Raw genomic sequence first — 18,707 nt, 5'->3', positions numbered from 1 at the left:
TGCATTATAATACCAGAATATTGAAAAGGTATGTTTACTTCATATTTCGCTGACTACAGGGTGACAATTTAAAAACTTGCCAGGCCAATTATGTCGCGACATAGATGTTTCAGAGAAAATGCCGGAACAGGTCAATTTTTATTCGGAGGGTGACCTATTTTGACCAAAATTGTGAGCCGAAATCTCCTCAACACTAGGTGTAGGGGCTATCACCCCTAAATTCTTAATAGGGAATAGGGGGTGAGATTTACCTCAATTAAAAGATCATTTGGCCCTCTACATGAATACTATGGTTTGCAAATTTTTATTGAGTCCTTAGAGTAGTTACAGGAGGTGACAATTTGAAAACATGCCAGGCCAATTATGTCTCGACAAGTAAGTTTTCAAAGAAAAGCCGGAATAGGTCAATTTTTGAAGGAAGGTTGACATATTTTGAGCAAAATTGTAAGCCGAATTCTTCTCAAACCTAGGTGAAGGGGGTATCACCCCTAAATTCTTTATAGAGAATAGAGGGTGAGCTAAACCTCAATTGGAAGACAATATGTCCCTCTTCATAATACTATTGTCTTCCAATTGAAGTATAGCTCACCCTCTATTCCCTATTAAGAATAACCCAAGATTGAGGAGATTTTGGCTTACAACTCTGCTAGAAACATGTCCGCCCTCCGAATAAAAATTGACCTGTTTCGCCATTTTCTTTGAAAACATCCTTGTCGAGACATAATTGGCCTGGCAAGTTTTTATAAATTGTCACCTCCTGTAACTACTTCAAGGACTCAAAAAAAATTTACAAACCATAGTATTCATGTCGAGAGACAAGTTTTCTTTCAATTGAGATATAGCTCACCCCGTATTCCCTATAGAGAATTTAGGTGTGTTAGCTGATGCACCTAGGTTTGAGGAGATTTCGGCTTACAATTCTGCTCAAAATATGTCCCCCTACGAATAAAAATTAACTTTTTCCGGCATTTTCTCTGAAAATATCCTTGTCATGACATCATTGGCCTGGGAAGTTTTCAAATTGTCACCCTGTAGATCTCAAGATTCCCGGATAATTCAATCTGTAAAACGCGTGAAAATTTTTTTTTGAGGTTATTTTTCTGATATCTTCTTCAACATACAATTGGTGATATGCTCTTCGAAACCTTGTTGCATGAGATGAAGAAAGTTGCTGTCCCCTTGCCTGCTCGATATTATTTACAAATGAGGACCAATTACAGTTTATTTAACTACTATTACATAGTATATTCACTATTTCCGAGAAAGGATACATTATGTTCGATATTTTACAAAACTGTTACAACTTGACTTTATTATATTCAATAATAGCGTTAACCACAAATCAACCATGATATACCTATACATCAGTTTTGAATCTCGTCACACGGTAAAGACACATTCATCTTCACGAAAACTGGGGAAAACGAACGCGGAGGTCAGAATCATCATAATCCATTCATCTACGAGTATTGGTACACAGTCAGTTTTTTGAGTGATTTTCTAATGATTTTTCTACATCGAATTTATAACCTGCTTACATTGAAAAGGTATTCATTTTTTATCAAATCAAATCTGTCTCGATAATGATTCTTGGTTTTAATCGGTCATTTTGAATTCAAAATTGAGATTATCATTTCCATCCTCATAAAGTGAAATTATCTTACCAGCACCGAATTTGAACTCCCGTAAAATCTGAGTGCTTCTTTCAGGTTCGAGAATCCGTATCCACAACACTCAAGCTACCCAGCGACTTACCCTGTATGAGCCTATTCAGATCCACATATAATATCGTCGAAATGATTGTGATATAGCTGCTGTTTCCTCGATATTAAAAATAAAAAATTCCAGCCTCTCATGCAGAGTCCAAATATCGATGGAAACACTTTCTTCTGCTCACCGGAACAAATATTTGATATTTTCCGAAGAGCACCTGTAAAAACACCCGTTGCCACTGCTCCAGAGCGAATATTTGTTGTGCTATACATGTAATAATAGTGATGAGGACCATTATTAAAATTGAGAATAACAATTCTTGCATTGCACTTTCGGGGATTCAATAAACGTCAACTTCATCGGTGCCCTATTTACATTTCGGCGTTTTTTTACTTAATAGTCATTCGCAATCACAAATTCACATCTGCCGGTGGCGCAACACCACGAATACTATAAAAAACTGTTCGGATCACAATTTCAACAAATATACAATAAAAACAGCTTCGCGCCAAGAGTTCATGTCGACCGATGCAACATATAACCGAATAACCTACTGATATGCCGCTATTACTTAAAATTATCGTTTTATTGTCGATGAAACATATTGTCGTTGCGATGATGACTCAATGAAAATCGGGATTGTAGCCCAGTATTTTCTTCTGGAGGAAAAGATTTATTTCCCGGAATTTTGGCCTGTCAACGTCGTTGCGTTGCCAGCACTCGCACATGAGTTCGTATATATCCTTGGGACAGTTCACCGGGACACCGAGCAGGACCTGGAATACAAAAAAAAAACATTATTTAACAAAGTGCAGACAGACGTAGATTTATCTTACTCGTTTGTGGAAAAAAGCGGGAAAAGATTGTGCAGTTTAGTGAGAATTTAACAGAAATCGACAACCTATACTGGATTCATATTTATTTCAGAAGTCGGTTGGCCATGAAATAATTTTCTCAAGTTTTTGTTACTAGAACCGAGTAAGGTTGGCACTCATGAAATGTCGTTAATGTCATAACGCCGTTGCCACAACTTATATCAATTAATATTACGAAAAAGCCCATAGTGATTGAAAAAAGAGACAGGGTTTCAGGAAGTGCTATTTAGAATTCAGGTCCGCTCATTCAAATAGTTATACCCTGATATTCTAAAATCCACAATACGTCAGACGGTAGCGAACATATTCAAGTAAGAGAATAGAGAATTTATATAATGTTTCATCTGAATCTAAACGACTTATATTTCAGCTGAATATTTCCACAATCAGAAAGATTGTGAATGATGAGGATGACAAAGAATTTCCTTCTATTGTGAGACCCAAAAAAGTGGTGGCATTTGAGAATTTTATGTTTGAGTGAAGTAATGCGAAAAGTTTACTACAGGATTTTCGACGAATGTCATCGTAGAATAAGTTCCCGAAAATTCATTTTTCTATTTTTCATTTGACTTGTCCTATACATTGTAAATGTCTTAAGGTACCAATAAATACCTAATTATTATTATTATTATATCAATGCATTAAGATGAACAGCCACAAATACGCGCCAGTTGTCCTGCTAATTGTTTATTCATGTGAAATTATTGTTCAAAGGTGAAGTTCATCTTGATTGAAACTTCCTTTAATTCCTTTTACTTATATTGATGCAAGATGATTGTTGAAGAATTTAACATTCTTGTAATTATCTGTTAATTCTTTCGGGAGATACCCATTCCCAACCACTGCAACATATGCATTTCATCTTAGGGTTAATATTTTTGAAATCTACAACTGATGTAACGTATTCAAACTTTAGCCAAAGAAGATAACGAACATTAACTCTCCTCAAGCTAGTACATATCATGGTATTATACTGATCTCTTGTATTTTCCATGCAAATAACTGGATTTGGTATGCCTTCAATCAGTTTGTATAAACTTCAATAATGTTCGTCACATATTTTCCGAAGAGATTCGACATTGTTATAAAATACGTAATAACAGAAACTTTTACGTAAAACGGACAACATAGCGTTGATTTAAAACCCAAAAATGTTTTGACAAGCGTCATAACCCTACATTTTCGTACTATACAGAGTGAAATGTGTCAAATTTCCATGGCCAACCGACTGCTAAAATAAAAGTGACTATAGTATAGCAAGACAAATTCACTAATTATACAGGAAGTTTTAGAAGTTAAGGCATTTTTTCGAGGTCATCAAAATGAGTCATTTCACCAAAAATTCTCTATACGCGGTGAGTCTTTGGCTAGTACGAATGTTTCAACAATTGATTCTTGAGGTCAAAAGAAACACTTTTTTCCCCTACCATTTTTTCCGAATCCGCTAGGTTTAAAAGATACAGGCTGTGGAACATCCATAAAAAAATGTTATTGTTAGATCTCACAAACGGTTTTATCGAAAGAAATGAACTTCGGAATATTTTTTTTTATTTGATGAATCTTTTTCGAATACAAGATATCACCCACGTATTCCAGTTTTCTCATTGTGACTATTACGTACCATAAAAATATCAAAAAATCAAAAAACCCAACTCATGAAACTGAGTTGAATGCTATCTTATGATTATTCGAACATTTATTAAGATACAAGGAATCTTCATATTATCTCGTATAATGCGCCGTTTTCGAGTTATTTGATGTTGAAAAATTAAAAAGTATCTGTGAAATTTTAAAAATTGGGTACTTTGGCTACATACAACACTGCTTAAAAGATCCACAGGCGTGTAGTGTCACAGATTTAGCTAGTTATTCTGGAGGTAATTTTGTTTTTCCAGGTGTGGCTTATTATGCTCATTATGAAAACTTCAAATGGCTATATCTTTTTATCAGGGCCGAATAGGAAAAAATGGTATAGGATTAAAGTGTTTCTTTTAATCTCAGAATCTACTGTTAAAATATTTGTACCATTCAAAGACTCACAGTGTGTATAAAATATCCAAGATGACAAAATTTCATTGAATTTCAAGTACGGGACTGTGTAAGGTGACTCTGGCATCGGGAAACCGAAACAAAACATAAACATATAGCTGGACAATGAATGGTTCAGTATCAAGTTCATCGGATTAGATCCATCAGGTCACGTTTGAGAGAATCATGATTGTTGTATCGTGCAATTTAGGGTGAAAAAAATGTAGAAAATTGAGGCAGTTTCTTGAAAGTGCTTATGCAAAACATGAACATATGGTTGAACAATGGATGGTTCAGTCTAATCAATTACTGGAATCAAATTACTGAAAAAAATAAGTTGTATCTTGCGATTTAGGTTGAAGAAAATTGAGACAGTTTATTGAAATTGCTTAGGTTGACAAAGTATTGTCTCCCAGTTCATCCCATTTTAACGACGATTGTTGGAGGATTCGAAAAAGAAGAAGATTGTAATGACCATTGTGAAAAAATTTGTGAATAATTTAGACGAATATTATTACTGAGATTTTGAACTAATACCTATTCTATTTTTTTACACTTATTCCTAAGTATTTGTCTGTCAGTTGGTATCGAAGTGAGCCATTTCATAAAATCGTTGAAGTTACTAAATAATGAAAAAAATTCGATAATCCTATGTAGCTAAACGAAACCAATTGTTGATCAGTCATCATGAGATAAGCTTTCCCATTGATTTGCGATAATTCAGCTAACAAACGGTCTAGTGTCGTATTAGGAACTTTTTCAGTAATCATTTTCAAGTTTTTTTTCAACTTTGTCATTTTGAAAGTTTTCTACAGGTGATTTTTGGTGAAACGCTTCAATTTGACCAGTTCTACCTTCTGTTAAAAAAGCCCCACCTTTAAATACACCCTGTATGTCATTGTAAAAATAAAAATAGAGTCTTCTATGATGAATAGTTATCAAACGATCATTGCTTGTTATTAGTACTAATCATAAAGAAGTATAGAATGAAAGAAAATTAAAATGGTGAGAACAGATTGCTTTTTAAGTATATTTTTGAACTGTTGGTGAAAAATCGAACAAAGTTTTAAGAAATTCTCCAGTTAGAAAGTGATGAATACAATGTTTTTTTAGTAATTCTAGTAATTGTTTTGCAGCTTCAAGAATCTTATCTTATCTGAAGGTCCATTGTTTCGAGAGCTATCGACTATCAGGGTCAAAAAGTGGAAATCATCCTGCAGCCTTTTATATCATCACAAAGTAAAGGGCTAAAGGGCATTCAATTATTTTGATATTGCAAAAAATAATCATAAAAGACTCAGATTGTTTTCAAGAGTTTTCATAAAATTACCGGCTTCAGAACAGTGGTAATATCTAAATAGATAGTTAGCTTCTTATTTCCTGTTCTACAATTTCCTTTTGATTTGAAGCCTGTTGAAATCGAATATCATCACCTTTATTTCTTGTATATTGTTTCGAATAATCCAATTTCTAAATTGATCGTTAAAAAACATCCTCCTGATATTGAATTTTCACACTTAAATATTACCTACAGAGGACGAAAAGAAATTTTCGTCAATTATAATTTAATCCTCCATTGATAGGTGTTCATACCCCTCTTATTGGAGGATTAAAATGTTGATGGACCATTAAATTATTTTTGAACTTCATTCAATTCGGCGTAAATTCGATTAAAAGAATCTAGAGCATAGAAATTTACGTGGAAGTTGTGAAATAGAGATAGTTTTTGAGTTCAATGATCCTCACAATAATGGGAAATTACTTCAATAAATTCCATTCGAAAGTTGAAGAAAAAAGTGGACATCGAAGAAAAAATCTAAAAAAATATGATAAAACTACTCACCGGTTTGTCTTCGTCTTCGTAATATCTAGTCACATTCTCCATCACCTCATCGTTGCTCAGTTCTTCGAAAGGCTGTTCTCGAGCGAACGTCAAGATCTCCCATAACGTTATTCCAAAGGACCAAACGTCGCTTTTACTCGAGAAATGACCCTGAGAATTATCGCACATTTTAGTTAATGAAGTCGAGATAAATGGTGCAGAAAATTTTCCGGTTTAGAGGATATGAAAACATCAGTATGACGGATAGTCGCCATCATTGAGCGGAGGATCCTCTGATAGAGTGATATTTGAAGTGCATACACCATTTTGTGAATAATAAATGATGGAAGTGTTTCTGAATATTCTCATTAATCATGATAAAAATCTTGAAAAAGCTTTAATGCCATACTTTTCGGATTCTGACTGTTTTTTCTATACTTCCTGCATGGCATATACATATTATTGGACTGCTCTGAAAACGTTCAATGATGTTTTCAATATCACAAGCAATCGAATAGATATTGAATAATTTTTTATTATCAAGAAAAAAACGTTCTGAAGAGATATATCGTTTGATATCAAACTGTACCCAAAAATTATATGAAGGTCCAGTTGTCCAGTTTTAGTTCAAGAATAGGCATTTGAAGATTACAATTTGTCAAATAAAAAACACATGGAGTAGGAGCTCAAGACCATTTTATAATATCTATTTTGACAGATTTCTTATTTGGCTTAATTGGTAACGATATCATTGATAGTAACCACCCAATTTTACTAATGTATGAGATACATATGGAAATATAAAAAAGTTCTAACTTACCGAAATAACACTTTCCCATGCCATCCAACGTAAAGGCAGGAGAGATCCTGCAATCTGACAGTAATCGGAACTGTAGATTTGACGACATGATCCGAAATCGGAAATTTTTATTTCGTACCGTTTTCCGACTAGGCAGTTCCTGCAATAAGAAGATTAATTATTAGATAAAAGAGTATATACGGCAAAATAATATTGTATGATAACATGTAAATTTCCCTATATATGATTGTCTAATATTTAGTGGAGAATGAGATATATATAGATATATTCTTTTGAATGAGATGATAATCCAAACTTGGAGATATACACGGTGACTTTTTTACTCGTACAAATATTTCAACAGTAGATTCTTGAGGTCAAAAGAAACACTTTTTTCCTATACCATTTTTTCTGATTCGGCCCTGATAAAAAAGTAAAGCCATTTTAAATTTTCTCAATGAGCTGTGCCATCCTGGAAAAACAGAACTACCTTCAGAATATAACTAGCTAAATCTGTGACACTACACATCTGTGGATCTTTTGAACAGAGTTGTTTTCAGCCAAGCTGGAAAAGTTCTTGCTTCAGTTTTTTTTTCTATGGAGTAATCATGATTGATTTTTTGGATAAGGGTAGAACAATAACCGGAGATCATTATTCTACATTACTGACCACTCTACGGAAAAAATTAAAGAGGAAAGACGCGGAAAGCTATCTAAAGGTGTTTTGTTTTTGCAGCACAACGCCCCTGCAAACAAATCTCATGTTGCCATGCAAAAAATTCGGGATTCAGGGTTTGAATTACTAGAACGCCCCCCTTATTCACCAGTTTGGCTGCATCCGACTATCATCTCTTTCCTCAACTGAAAAAAAAGTGTGAAATATCGTAAAGTTTCTTCCAACGAGGAGGTAATAAAAGCTGTGATGGTCTGGTTTGAAGAGCAAGAAGAAACATTTTTTTGGAAAGGTCTAGAGACGTTGCAGGTTCGCTGTAATAAATGTTAAAAAATTAAGGGGAGAATATTTTGAGTAATAAAATATTTTGAAATGGAAATTTTGTTTGGTTCTATAGTAGGCGAAGAATTTTTCAATATACCCTCATATATCTATCTATGTATTTAGGACATTCTTAAAAACGAAAATTTAATAGCAAATTCCACTGAATTTCACTGGAATATGATGAAACCGTCGAAAAAATTTTGAGGTCGAATTTTATGGACGCTTAAATTCAACATATTTTTCTCAATTGCAAACATAATTGCATCGAAACAACCAAGACACACTAACATCAGGCACGTATTTATCTGAAATTACAAAAGTAAATCAAGATGCAGATACAGTTTTTGAATAGTGATTCACAAGATACCTACAACTTACCCTTAACTAATTCGCACGATAATCAAAGATGGAACCCTATTGAACTTCGGAAACTATGTATTGAAATGTTGGTTGAAACTTGCCGAGCAGAATCATAAAACAAAACATCAATTGCTGAATCATCCTTCGAACAATAAATCTGAGAGATTACCTCTCTCGCGCTCTGATCTAACTATGTACATCTCTTCCTTTTGTTCATCACAAAACAAGACTGAGAACGTCCATTCAACCGAGAGGAATTCAACGTTGAAGAGCAAACGTACACCATCTAACCTTTCGCCATTTGGCCACCAATAAATTAATTTCCTGGCCGTATTGTGCGCTATAAACATTATTAGCGACCAAACTCCGCCATGTTGCAGATTGGCTCAGTCCCTTCGGAATTCCTTTTCAATGCACAATATCGGATTCCTGTTCATAAGTCATTGAAGTTCTGCCTGAATGCACATTAACATGCAATACGACCATAATATTCCAGACTATGGCCGTTCTTGTGAAGGAGATATTGTCCGGCTTACAGTCAAAAAGATGAAATATCCTCTGTGAAGTGGAGTCCAACTCTAGCAGTATATTTCTTTCGATCCTGTTCGATATGCATTCGAGATATAATTCGCAGACTAATGCATCCCACGTTAGATATTTTCCTATTTGATTTACGGTTTATATGTATTAGGTATACGAGGATATATTGAGAAATTCTTAGCCTACTGTAGAACCAAACAAAATTTCAATGTCAAAATATTTTATTACTCAACATATTCTCCTCTTAATTGGATACATTTATTACAGCCAACCTGAAACGTCTCTAGACCTTTCAAAAAATATGTTTCTTCTTGCTCTGCAAACCAGACCTCCACAGTTTATATTACCTTCTCGTTGGAGGAAAATTTACGACCTTTTCACCTTTTTTTCAGTTGTGGAAAGAGATGATAGTCGGATGGAGCCAAATCTGGTAAACAAGGGGGGTGTTCTAGTAATTCAAACCCTAAATCAGGTAATTTCAAAATTAAATGAATCAACGTTTCTTTGCAGTCTCTGTTTCTGTGTGTTGACAATTAATGTCAAACAAAAGCCACAACTCAGAAGATTTTTTGAAAAATAGATTTTTCGTCTGATGAAGGAGTCTGATATAGACTCCGAAACGTTACAGAATTATAATTTCAACGTTATTTATTTTGAGTTCATTGTCAGGCAACAATTTTTTCTAGTTAATTTGCTCCTGACAAATTAGTGCAAGAATTTACGCAGGAGCAAATCGTCGATTTCATTTTTAATTGATTTTGTTTCAGATATTGGGAGTGAAAACCCTAAAAAGTTTATGAAGAAACATGAGATTTGTGTGCAGGGGCGTTGTCCTGCAAAAACACAACACTTTTGGATAGCTTTCCGCGTCTTTTCTCTTTATTTTTTTCTCGTAGAGTGATCAGTAATGTCGAATAGTAAGTAGTTCTACCCTTATCCAAAAAATCAATCATGATTACTTCATGGCAATCCCAAAAAATTGAAGCATGAACTTTTTCGGCAGATTTTTGGACACGAAACTTCTTTGGTCTTGGAGAACCAGAGTGTCGCCATTGCATAGATTATTGCTTCGTTTCTGGATCGTAGAAATATACCCAAGTCTCATCCATAGTGAAAATTCGGTTTAAGAATCTACATCGTTTTCAAATGAGCACAGATCGAACGCGATGCTTCTACCCTCGCACGCTTTTGGTCAACATTTAAACATTTGGGGATGCATTTGGCAGTAATTTTTCTCATGTCCAAATTGACGTGAACTATAATACTATGATGAACGCGTTCGTATGAAATATTGAGTGCTTCATATATCCGTTTTAGCCCATTTCGACGGTCTGATAAAATCATGTCTAAACTGCATCGATATTTTCGGGGACTGACACAGAAACTGGCTTTCCGATTGGTCATCATCTTCAATGGAAAATTTACCTCTTTTGAAGCTTGCAGTCCAATTTTTCAAGGTCACATACGAAGGACATTGTTCACCAAGGGTATTAAGCAAATTTTGGTAAATCTGCTTACCTCTCAACCCTTTTAAATAAGTACTGGTACTTGATGATGGCTCGATACACCAATTTTTCGATTTTAACAATTTCGGTGGACATCTTCTTTCTTTTAATTTACTGAGTAACTCTGGTTTGCTACTTTGACCTCAAACTTCACACTGACACTTCTAATGACTTATTGTTCGTTGCTATGGTAACGCAATATCTTTTTTATGCATGGAACTGGCCTAGGCTAACTAGATATCAATACATCCTCGTAGAGCAAATAGCCATTGTTTTTGTTGCTTTGATAAACATAGGGACTGATCTGACAGAATTAGACCTTAAAATATTTGTGTTTTTGTCTCTTTATTTGGATAAATCTTGTACAATTTGAGTTTATTTTTCCCGGGGAAAATTTTCTGTCTCATGTGAAAACCTATACTGCAATTTTAATTATTTGAAATAGTTTTATGTCAATTGCTCCCAAAAAATTAGCGCAAGCATCGCATATTCAAGGTTTTGCTACATATCGGTATACAAGGTTCCCCAGTTACAAAACCATGTTTTTTGTCCATAATCAGCCAAGGGGTTTAAGGTTTCAGCTGTGGCCTGGAATCATCAAAGTCCAGTTTTTGTCAGTCTAGGGAAACTTGAGAACATTGAACATTTTTCGAAGAACTTGCAAAAAGATGGGGTAGAATATAACAAAAGATATCCCAGATTTAAGTTTGCAATTTTTGATTGAGGCCATCTCGAAGATGATAATCTAAACGTAGACGGAAATAAGCTCAGGGAATTGTTCGGAATTGATTCAACGTATTCGAAAACCAATATCTACAAACCGAACTTTCGGATATCTAACAATGTTTACGAGAAAATCGATTTTTTTGTTTTTCCTCATTTTATTTTCGAGGTTACCTTGCAGAGCTTTGTGAAGTATAATTCTCTGTTGAAGCAGAAAACTGTTTGATTTTTTCGGAATCTGCAAAACAACTTCTATGCACCCCATATTCTAGGATAGTAGTAGGAAAACCTGCTTTTTAGGCAGAGTTACAAATAGGTGCATACAGCCTTCATCAAAACTGATTCGAAGACTTGATGATAACTTGTTCTCCACTTGCACTGTGACAAACATAAACTCTGCGTCTAAAATTCTTTGTTTCTTTTTGTGGAGGGTCACACTCGTAGTCAGAAATCTTTTTAGTATTGAAAAAATTGATAATATTCCACATCTTGCTTTTGACCGAGGGTCCAATCCTTCTGCTCTTCAGTTGTTCGAGGAACGCTACAGGACCCTTATATTGGGTAATCATCTCCCATAGATATATCATTGGTTATTCATTAGAAAAAAGGAAAAAAACGAGAAAGAAATTCAAACGTTTTTTGACACTACATGCAGACAAGACTTGAGAATCTTTTTCAACGAAGTAGGATTATACAGGCGAAAAATCCATTAACCGTGTTCCAGAATACAATATTCTATAGGATGAAAATTCCTCCGTGTCTTGGAATTCCACGAAATCAAGTCCTCAGCTACCTCTTTGTCTGGCAACCGCATTTTTAAAATTGATGCGAATTTGAGTCCATATAGACGGCCGGGTACGCCGTTTTTGTTCATCCCCCAAAGTCGCCGTTGTAAGTGGTGGAAAATATATTCGACAAGGGAGCCCTAAATTCAACTTCAACCGGGAAATAAATTATCATTTCGTTCCTTAAAAGGTTCATGTATCTACGTGAATATTCTGACTGACGTAAAAGGCCCTAAATTCGTGCTGGCACGGCGTGGAAAATTACGGTTTTATTCTACGCTATCGGTGGGGGATTATTGGTAATGCATTTTTAATAATGTTGGAGGTTATAGATTCCCCGTGTCGATAAACGTGTCTTTGTCGTAATCGATGTTTCGGGAGTTTGGAGTGTGGAAGCTTAGCAGCGTTCGGTTTTGTCAATCAATATACTCTCAGCGGTCTGAAACTCTTAACACCAAGAAGATGTGGAATTTTTTTTAAAGAATTTTCAATCAAGATATTTATATGACTGAAATTTGGAAATATATGTTAATTACCATTTTGTCGATTCTCTTGAGGCATTATCAGATTATCGATTTTCAAAAGATTATTGATGGCCAAAACAGCATCCCTACTTTCTTACCTTCTTTTTTTTCAAGTTATAAGTGAAAACTCATTTTTCGGCTCTTCGTATTGGTGCCTTTATTTCATAAAATATCAGTGATATCGAAATACAGATGTTACATTCTACAATTTTTCATGTAGAATGCAGTGGCGTAGTCGAAGATTTTTTTCCGTGCGTCACTTCAGTGATATAGTGGTAACTTTTATTTTTTCAAATATAAACTCTATGTCATTTTTACAAATTCCAATCCCACATTTTTTTCTGATTCAGAATATATAATATATGTCGTATCTATAATTGTTCTTCCAATAAAAAAACTCAAACACTAGTTCGGTCAAGTTGGCAGGTAATTTTCATTGATAATATGAAAATGAACTTCATGCTCCTATGATGTGTCAGGTTATGAGACATTTTGGAGATCAATTTCATTCCGGATATTCGAGAAGATATTCAGAAATGAGGAAGTTATAAGAATTTCCAGGACTACTTCATATTTACCAATTAACCTCTACTAGTAGTGGCACAGCCTTATTTGTGAAGGTGTTTGAGAAGGCTGTCGTACTAGTATTTAGATTATCTACTCGTTGGAAAGGTTTTGGAACATATTCAGTTGAATCCAGGTTTATGAAATTCCCTGAAAGTGATTCATTCCATATTGAGAAATTTTTCATCCTTTCAAATATCCATAATGAGAGTGATCTCCAAAATCTCTCATATTGTCATATTGTCATTTGTAAACGTCAGTTTCCAAAAACACAATATTAATCAAGAAAGTTTATTTTATCAAGTCACTAACTTGTAAAACTGACAGTTAACTTGCAAAATTTTTTACAAGTTAGTAGTATTATTTACATTAGAAAATTTTGTTTTATCGTCATATATGTTGAAAATCATGGCACAATTGATATTTCCAGTAACACCGATTTTTGATGATGAAAGAGTTGATACTGATGATGATGAACCATCTGTTGACTCAGAAACTGCTGAACTCGAGGACTGCAGAACATTTGTACTCTCCTTACTACCAAATAATTTGCTAGACATTTCGATTTTTTTGTTGACCGAATCATCGACATACCTCATCGCAATTTCGGTGCTCTTCCACCCTCCTGCACGATTTGGTGCTAAAATATCTCCACCCGAATCCGCAACCATAGTGGCTCCAGTTCTGCGAAAAGAGTGGCCGGTGTATAACTCTGGGTCTTTTAAACCTAAATATTTCGCTATTTGCTTTGGGACACCACCAATAGTGTGCTGGCCAACATTAAGGGAAATGCACTTTCCACATCGGCAACATCCAAAAATCCCAAATATTGTTACAATTTTCGCCAGCAACCACTGTTCATCAGGAGCATGTAAAAGAAATTGTTCAGCCTCTTCTTTACTTAATACCTTGGCCTTTTTGGCGTATAACGCTCATTTTTTCGTTTCAGAAATGCTATTACCTTTTGAAATCTGCAAATGACAACATAATTTTCAATAAATTTTCTTTCATTTCCAAGCAGCTTTTCAGCATAGACCATTTTGCCCATAAAGTATTAGGGCTGAATCTAGCTGATAGTTGATTCAAGTAGACCAACAAAACATCTTCAGTTACCCCTATCACAATATTTTTGTTTTGCCACTTTTTGAAGTCGTATTATTGTCGCTCGTACCTTGAAGCTGATTTTGCAGGTAATAACTTGAAGCTACACTGCTGGCTGCCTCAATAATTTCTTTTGGTACATTCATTTTCGCTTTCGCCAAAACAAATGTAAAGAAAAATAAACAGACATGTTCATGGCAACGCTTCCATAGCTTACGACGTTTGCGACAAATTATTGAGATTTTTTTGGAATTTATCTAACCTTTTTACAAATGAGAAACAAATAAAATATAAAACAATACACCCAAGGTAACGGGTTTTACTGGCTCAAGGAGGTAACTGACTCGCCTGCGGCTCGTCAGTTATATCCTCCATTCGCCAGTAAAAACCCTCTTACCTTGCTAGTAATGTTATATACTATGAAATCTGAATAATAAACCTAAGGAAATCCACTAAAGGCAAAGTCTGTATCATTCACTAACCTGACACAATTTAGGAGCCTAAAGTTCATTATCATATTATCATTGAAAGGACCTGCCAACTAGATCGAACTAGTTTTTGAATTTTTTTATTGGAAGAACAATCAGAGACACGACGTATGTTATATATTCTGAATCAGAAAAAAATATGAGCCTGGAATATTTAAGGGTAACACAGGGTTTATATTTGAAAAAATGAAAGTTATCACTATACATATCACTGAAGTGGCGGACTGAAAAAAATCTTTGACTACGCCACTGCATTCTACATGTGGAGAAGCTCAAATGGTCGAAATGAATGTAGTGAATATGACTTCTCTCAGAATACTGAGTAGTACTGCTTGACGAATATGGCTGGCTATATTTGTTTGTGTTGGTTTTATTAAGCAAATAGTGTCATCGTGAACAGATATTTGAAATTTTATTTACGACATCTGAAAAAACGGATATCATCAATGCTGTCCATATTCCACATTTTTTAGTGATATTATGTTCATATAAATATAGTTGCAAGTTTCACTCATACAATTTTTTTAAGAGTTGGACTTACCTAGCAGCTAAGTCTTTATGCACAAAACGCTGTGATTCTAAGTACTTCATTCCAGCGGCAATCTGTGTTGCCATGTAGATCAGGCATGATAAACTGTGAAAAAAAAATCAATTCAGTATTGGGAATATACTGATGTGGAACTATAGGAAGGGAAGATGAGATTCAGGAATACTTTACTCTCTACTTTTATAATATTCTATAAATTTATCAAATTTTTTCAAATTTCATAAATTCATTTTGAATGATTGAAATCAAATTAATTCATGTTTTTTTCCTTTTCATAAAAAATGTTCTCAGTCCAATTCGATGAATGTGGGCAGTTATAACAAGTCAATTAATAATCAAATTTTGTATTATGATCTGATATGTTGTTTCGTAGTAAATTGATGATGTTTAATTTTCTTGGCAGAATTTTATTATTAAATACCTCCTGTATTATCTGTGAGATATTGAGTCATTGATTACGTTTTGAAAATATAGGTACAGCAGATTTTAAAACATTTATGAAGAGACTAGGAACGCAAACATAATTATTGTGTCATGATTACAAAGTGAATTGAGTTCGTTGTTTACCACACTTAGCCGCTAATTAGTGGGAAATCCTGTGATGACAAGTTATTTGCGATTCCACTTTCTACATCAAAGAGATCCTAGACCAGCGGTCCTCAACATTTTTCGCCTCGAGCCACATTTGTATGTTTTGCGAAACTCCATTCTAAAGGGTTACATGAGCAACGCAAAAAGCTTCGCTCATGGCTGGTTGAATTATATTACTCTAACTTCTATCCACCTATCTAAAATTTTCAAACGGTGGCGACGTATAATTTTGTCCACAAACACCGTTCATTTTAGAATATGCATTTTATAAATATTATGAAGGAGTCGATACATTGCCACGAAACGTGGGTCCGAGCTGAGGATGTTTTCACTTCCGAAATGATTTGCAAATAATTCAATATTCAACAGAGTTGAAGCCTGTTCCTCTTAGCAAGACAATGACGTCACAGAGCGGGCACATCAGCTTAGGGAGCACAGAAAGCTCTTGGAAACGTTCACAAAACTAGGGCATTTCTGAAGCTTGTGTTGTCTTCTTGATGTTTTGCCAGGTTGTCGATCTGCTCGATTTAATAGTATGTAAGCATATGTTTTTCATTCGATTAAGATGTCTGAAAACATGGTTTATGTACTGATTAGATTTTGTTTCTGAGAATAATATGGAATAAGTTTCGTTTTTCCCACTGTAGGTAGCGCTGTTTATCAATTGACACAATTGGTGTTCTACCCGCTGTGAAAACTCGAAGGGAACAGAAAGCACTTAGGGATGAACTGCCGTTCCTTTTTCCTAACTTGCCAGTGTAATCTCTACTATTAGTACGATTCTCTGATGGTGTGAAAACCCGGGGGGAGCAGAAAGCACTCAGAGGTGCACCGTCGTGTTTCTGTGCCGACTTTCTCGAACCCTATCGGTGTTGAGTTCCAAGTTCATTGCCTGTTGAGTGTTGGTTCTGGCTGGAGAACAAATCCGTAACGCCCGTGGCGCGTTTGAGATCGGATCCCCGTTTTTTTCCGGTCAGCTCATTCCGTGAAATCATCTTTTATCGCACTGTGATTTATTTCATATCTCTGCAAATCGGTGGATTCTTGGAGTTGTGTAATAGTGTCTTTCTTTGATAGAACAACGAATCGAATAACATAGTGGCACCGCCACGAAACAAATCTCTTATTCTTGGTTTTGTCAAATGTCATTGGATTCAGAAATTGACTAGTGCGTACACCATGTTTTTAGACATCTCACATTCGATATGAGAATTGTTGTAGGTTATTTGGTTATTTTTGATAATTTAGTTGTTGATATTGATACCTCAAAAGAAATTGTTCTATGAAATTCTGAAAAAACCTACATTCATACCTTTTAAGCTTTTTCAATGGGTTTCCTTTAACCAATTCGCCATTATCTATTTCAAAGGAATATGTACTAACTGACAAAGAAACTGCAACACCCAGAAGAGGCTGTTTAAATTGAAAATTTTTTTGTTAAAACATAAATAGTAGACATGAAGTACAGGTAGATTGGGATAGTAACCCTCAACAAGAAATAGACCATCTTCTTGCATCAATGCCAAGACGAGTTGGGGAGTAAATAGATAACAGCGGTGGACAAACACATTATTTACAAATTTAATAAAAAAATTTGTACACCCTTCGTTTTTTTTTTCAAATTTTTATCATTTACTGATTGCTATACTATCTATGTTTCACCAAAAAGATTTAAAACTTAAACAGCTCCTTCTGGGTGTTGCAGTTTTTTTGTCAGTTAGTACATACTTGGGGAGACTTGTGGAGAATGAAATTTTGAATGGTTTTCAAAAAGATTTTCGTGGAAAATATTACAGAATTATGGTTAAATATTTCAAACGTCAAGGAAAATGCTGATAAACTTTTTGAAGACCCATATTAAGGAAATAAATATACAGGGTGAAAATGAATAGTTACTGAGAAATTCGAGGGATGATTCCTTGTGAAAAAAAGGTTAAGGTCTTCTATACAGGGTGTTCCTAAATTGAACGTACAAACGAAAAGGGGAGATTCCTCAAGTGAGTTTAAGAAAAAAAAGTCCCATAAACATGGGGTCGCAAACGTTTCGTTTTCGAGATACAGAGTGTTGAAATTTGAATTTTTTTCAAGTTTTTTTCTCATAGATTCTACACTTCACAAGATATTAAACTGAAATTTGGCATAGATATTACATTTTAGAGTTCTCACCACGTGACATGGCAATTTAGATAGAAGATCTACAGGGTGAAATTTTTTCTGGAACACTGCCACCTGTTCTTCTGCAGAACTTTTTTTTGGTGAGCAACTGTTAATTTGAAAAAATGTAAAAAGAAGCTTTGTTCTTATACTAAACTTTTCGGTTTCTTATAGTTTTGTCGTATCTACCAACGATTTCGAGAAAAAAAATGTTGAACGATTCTCTCGAAATTCTCGTAACTATGATAGAAAGGCCAGTTTGTAATCTGTGGTGAATGAATCATCGCTACAGATCAGGAAAATTTCCATAAAAACTGACACTGAATTCATTCACCACAGCTTACAAAGTGGCCTTCCCATCATGATTTGGATTTTCACGAGGATTTCGAGAGAATCGTTCAAAATTTTTTTTCTCGAAATCGTTAGTAGATATGACAAAACTACAAGAGACCGAAAAGTTTAGTATAAGAACAAAGCTTCTTTTTACATTTTTTCAAATTAACAGTTGCTCACCAAAAAAAAGTTCTGCAGAAGAACAGGTGGCAGTGTTCCAGAAAAAATATCACCCTGTAGATCTTCTATCGAAATTGC

At 34.7% G+C, this 18,707-nt stretch overlaps 1 protein-coding gene across 6 annotated transcripts in view; it reads right to left on the bottom strand.

Moving 5' to 3' along the window:
• Positions 1–1,208: 1,208 nt before the first annotated feature.
• Positions 1,209–18,707, bottom strand: part of LOC123316792 (discoidin domain-containing receptor 2-like) — a 321,074-nt gene continuing 303,575 nt past the window's right edge. For all 6 annotated transcript variants that reach the window (XM_044903031.1, XM_044903047.1, XM_044903023.1 and 3 more), the window contains 4 exons: positions 15,366–15,458; positions 7,259–7,397; positions 6,460–6,609; positions 1,209–2,489 (listed from right to left, as the gene is read on the bottom strand). In XM_044903031.1, coding sequence (XP_044758966.1) covers positions 2,337–2,489; positions 6,460–6,609; positions 7,259–7,397; positions 15,366–15,458 — 535 coding nt within the window. In that variant the 3' untranslated portion in view covers positions 1,209–2,336. The remainder of the gene's footprint in view (positions 2,490–6,459; positions 6,610–7,258; positions 7,398–15,365; positions 15,459–18,707) is intronic.

Source organism: Coccinella septempunctata, chromosome 1 (assembly GCF_907165205.1).
Source record: "Coccinella septempunctata chromosome 1, icCocSept1.1, whole genome shotgun sequence".
In the NCBI taxonomy this organism is placed as follows: domain Eukaryota; kingdom Metazoa; phylum Arthropoda; class Insecta; order Coleoptera; family Coccinellidae; genus Coccinella; species Coccinella septempunctata.
The sequence above is the reverse complement of the archived record's forward strand: the minus strand, read 5'-3'. Positions and strand labels throughout refer to the sequence as shown.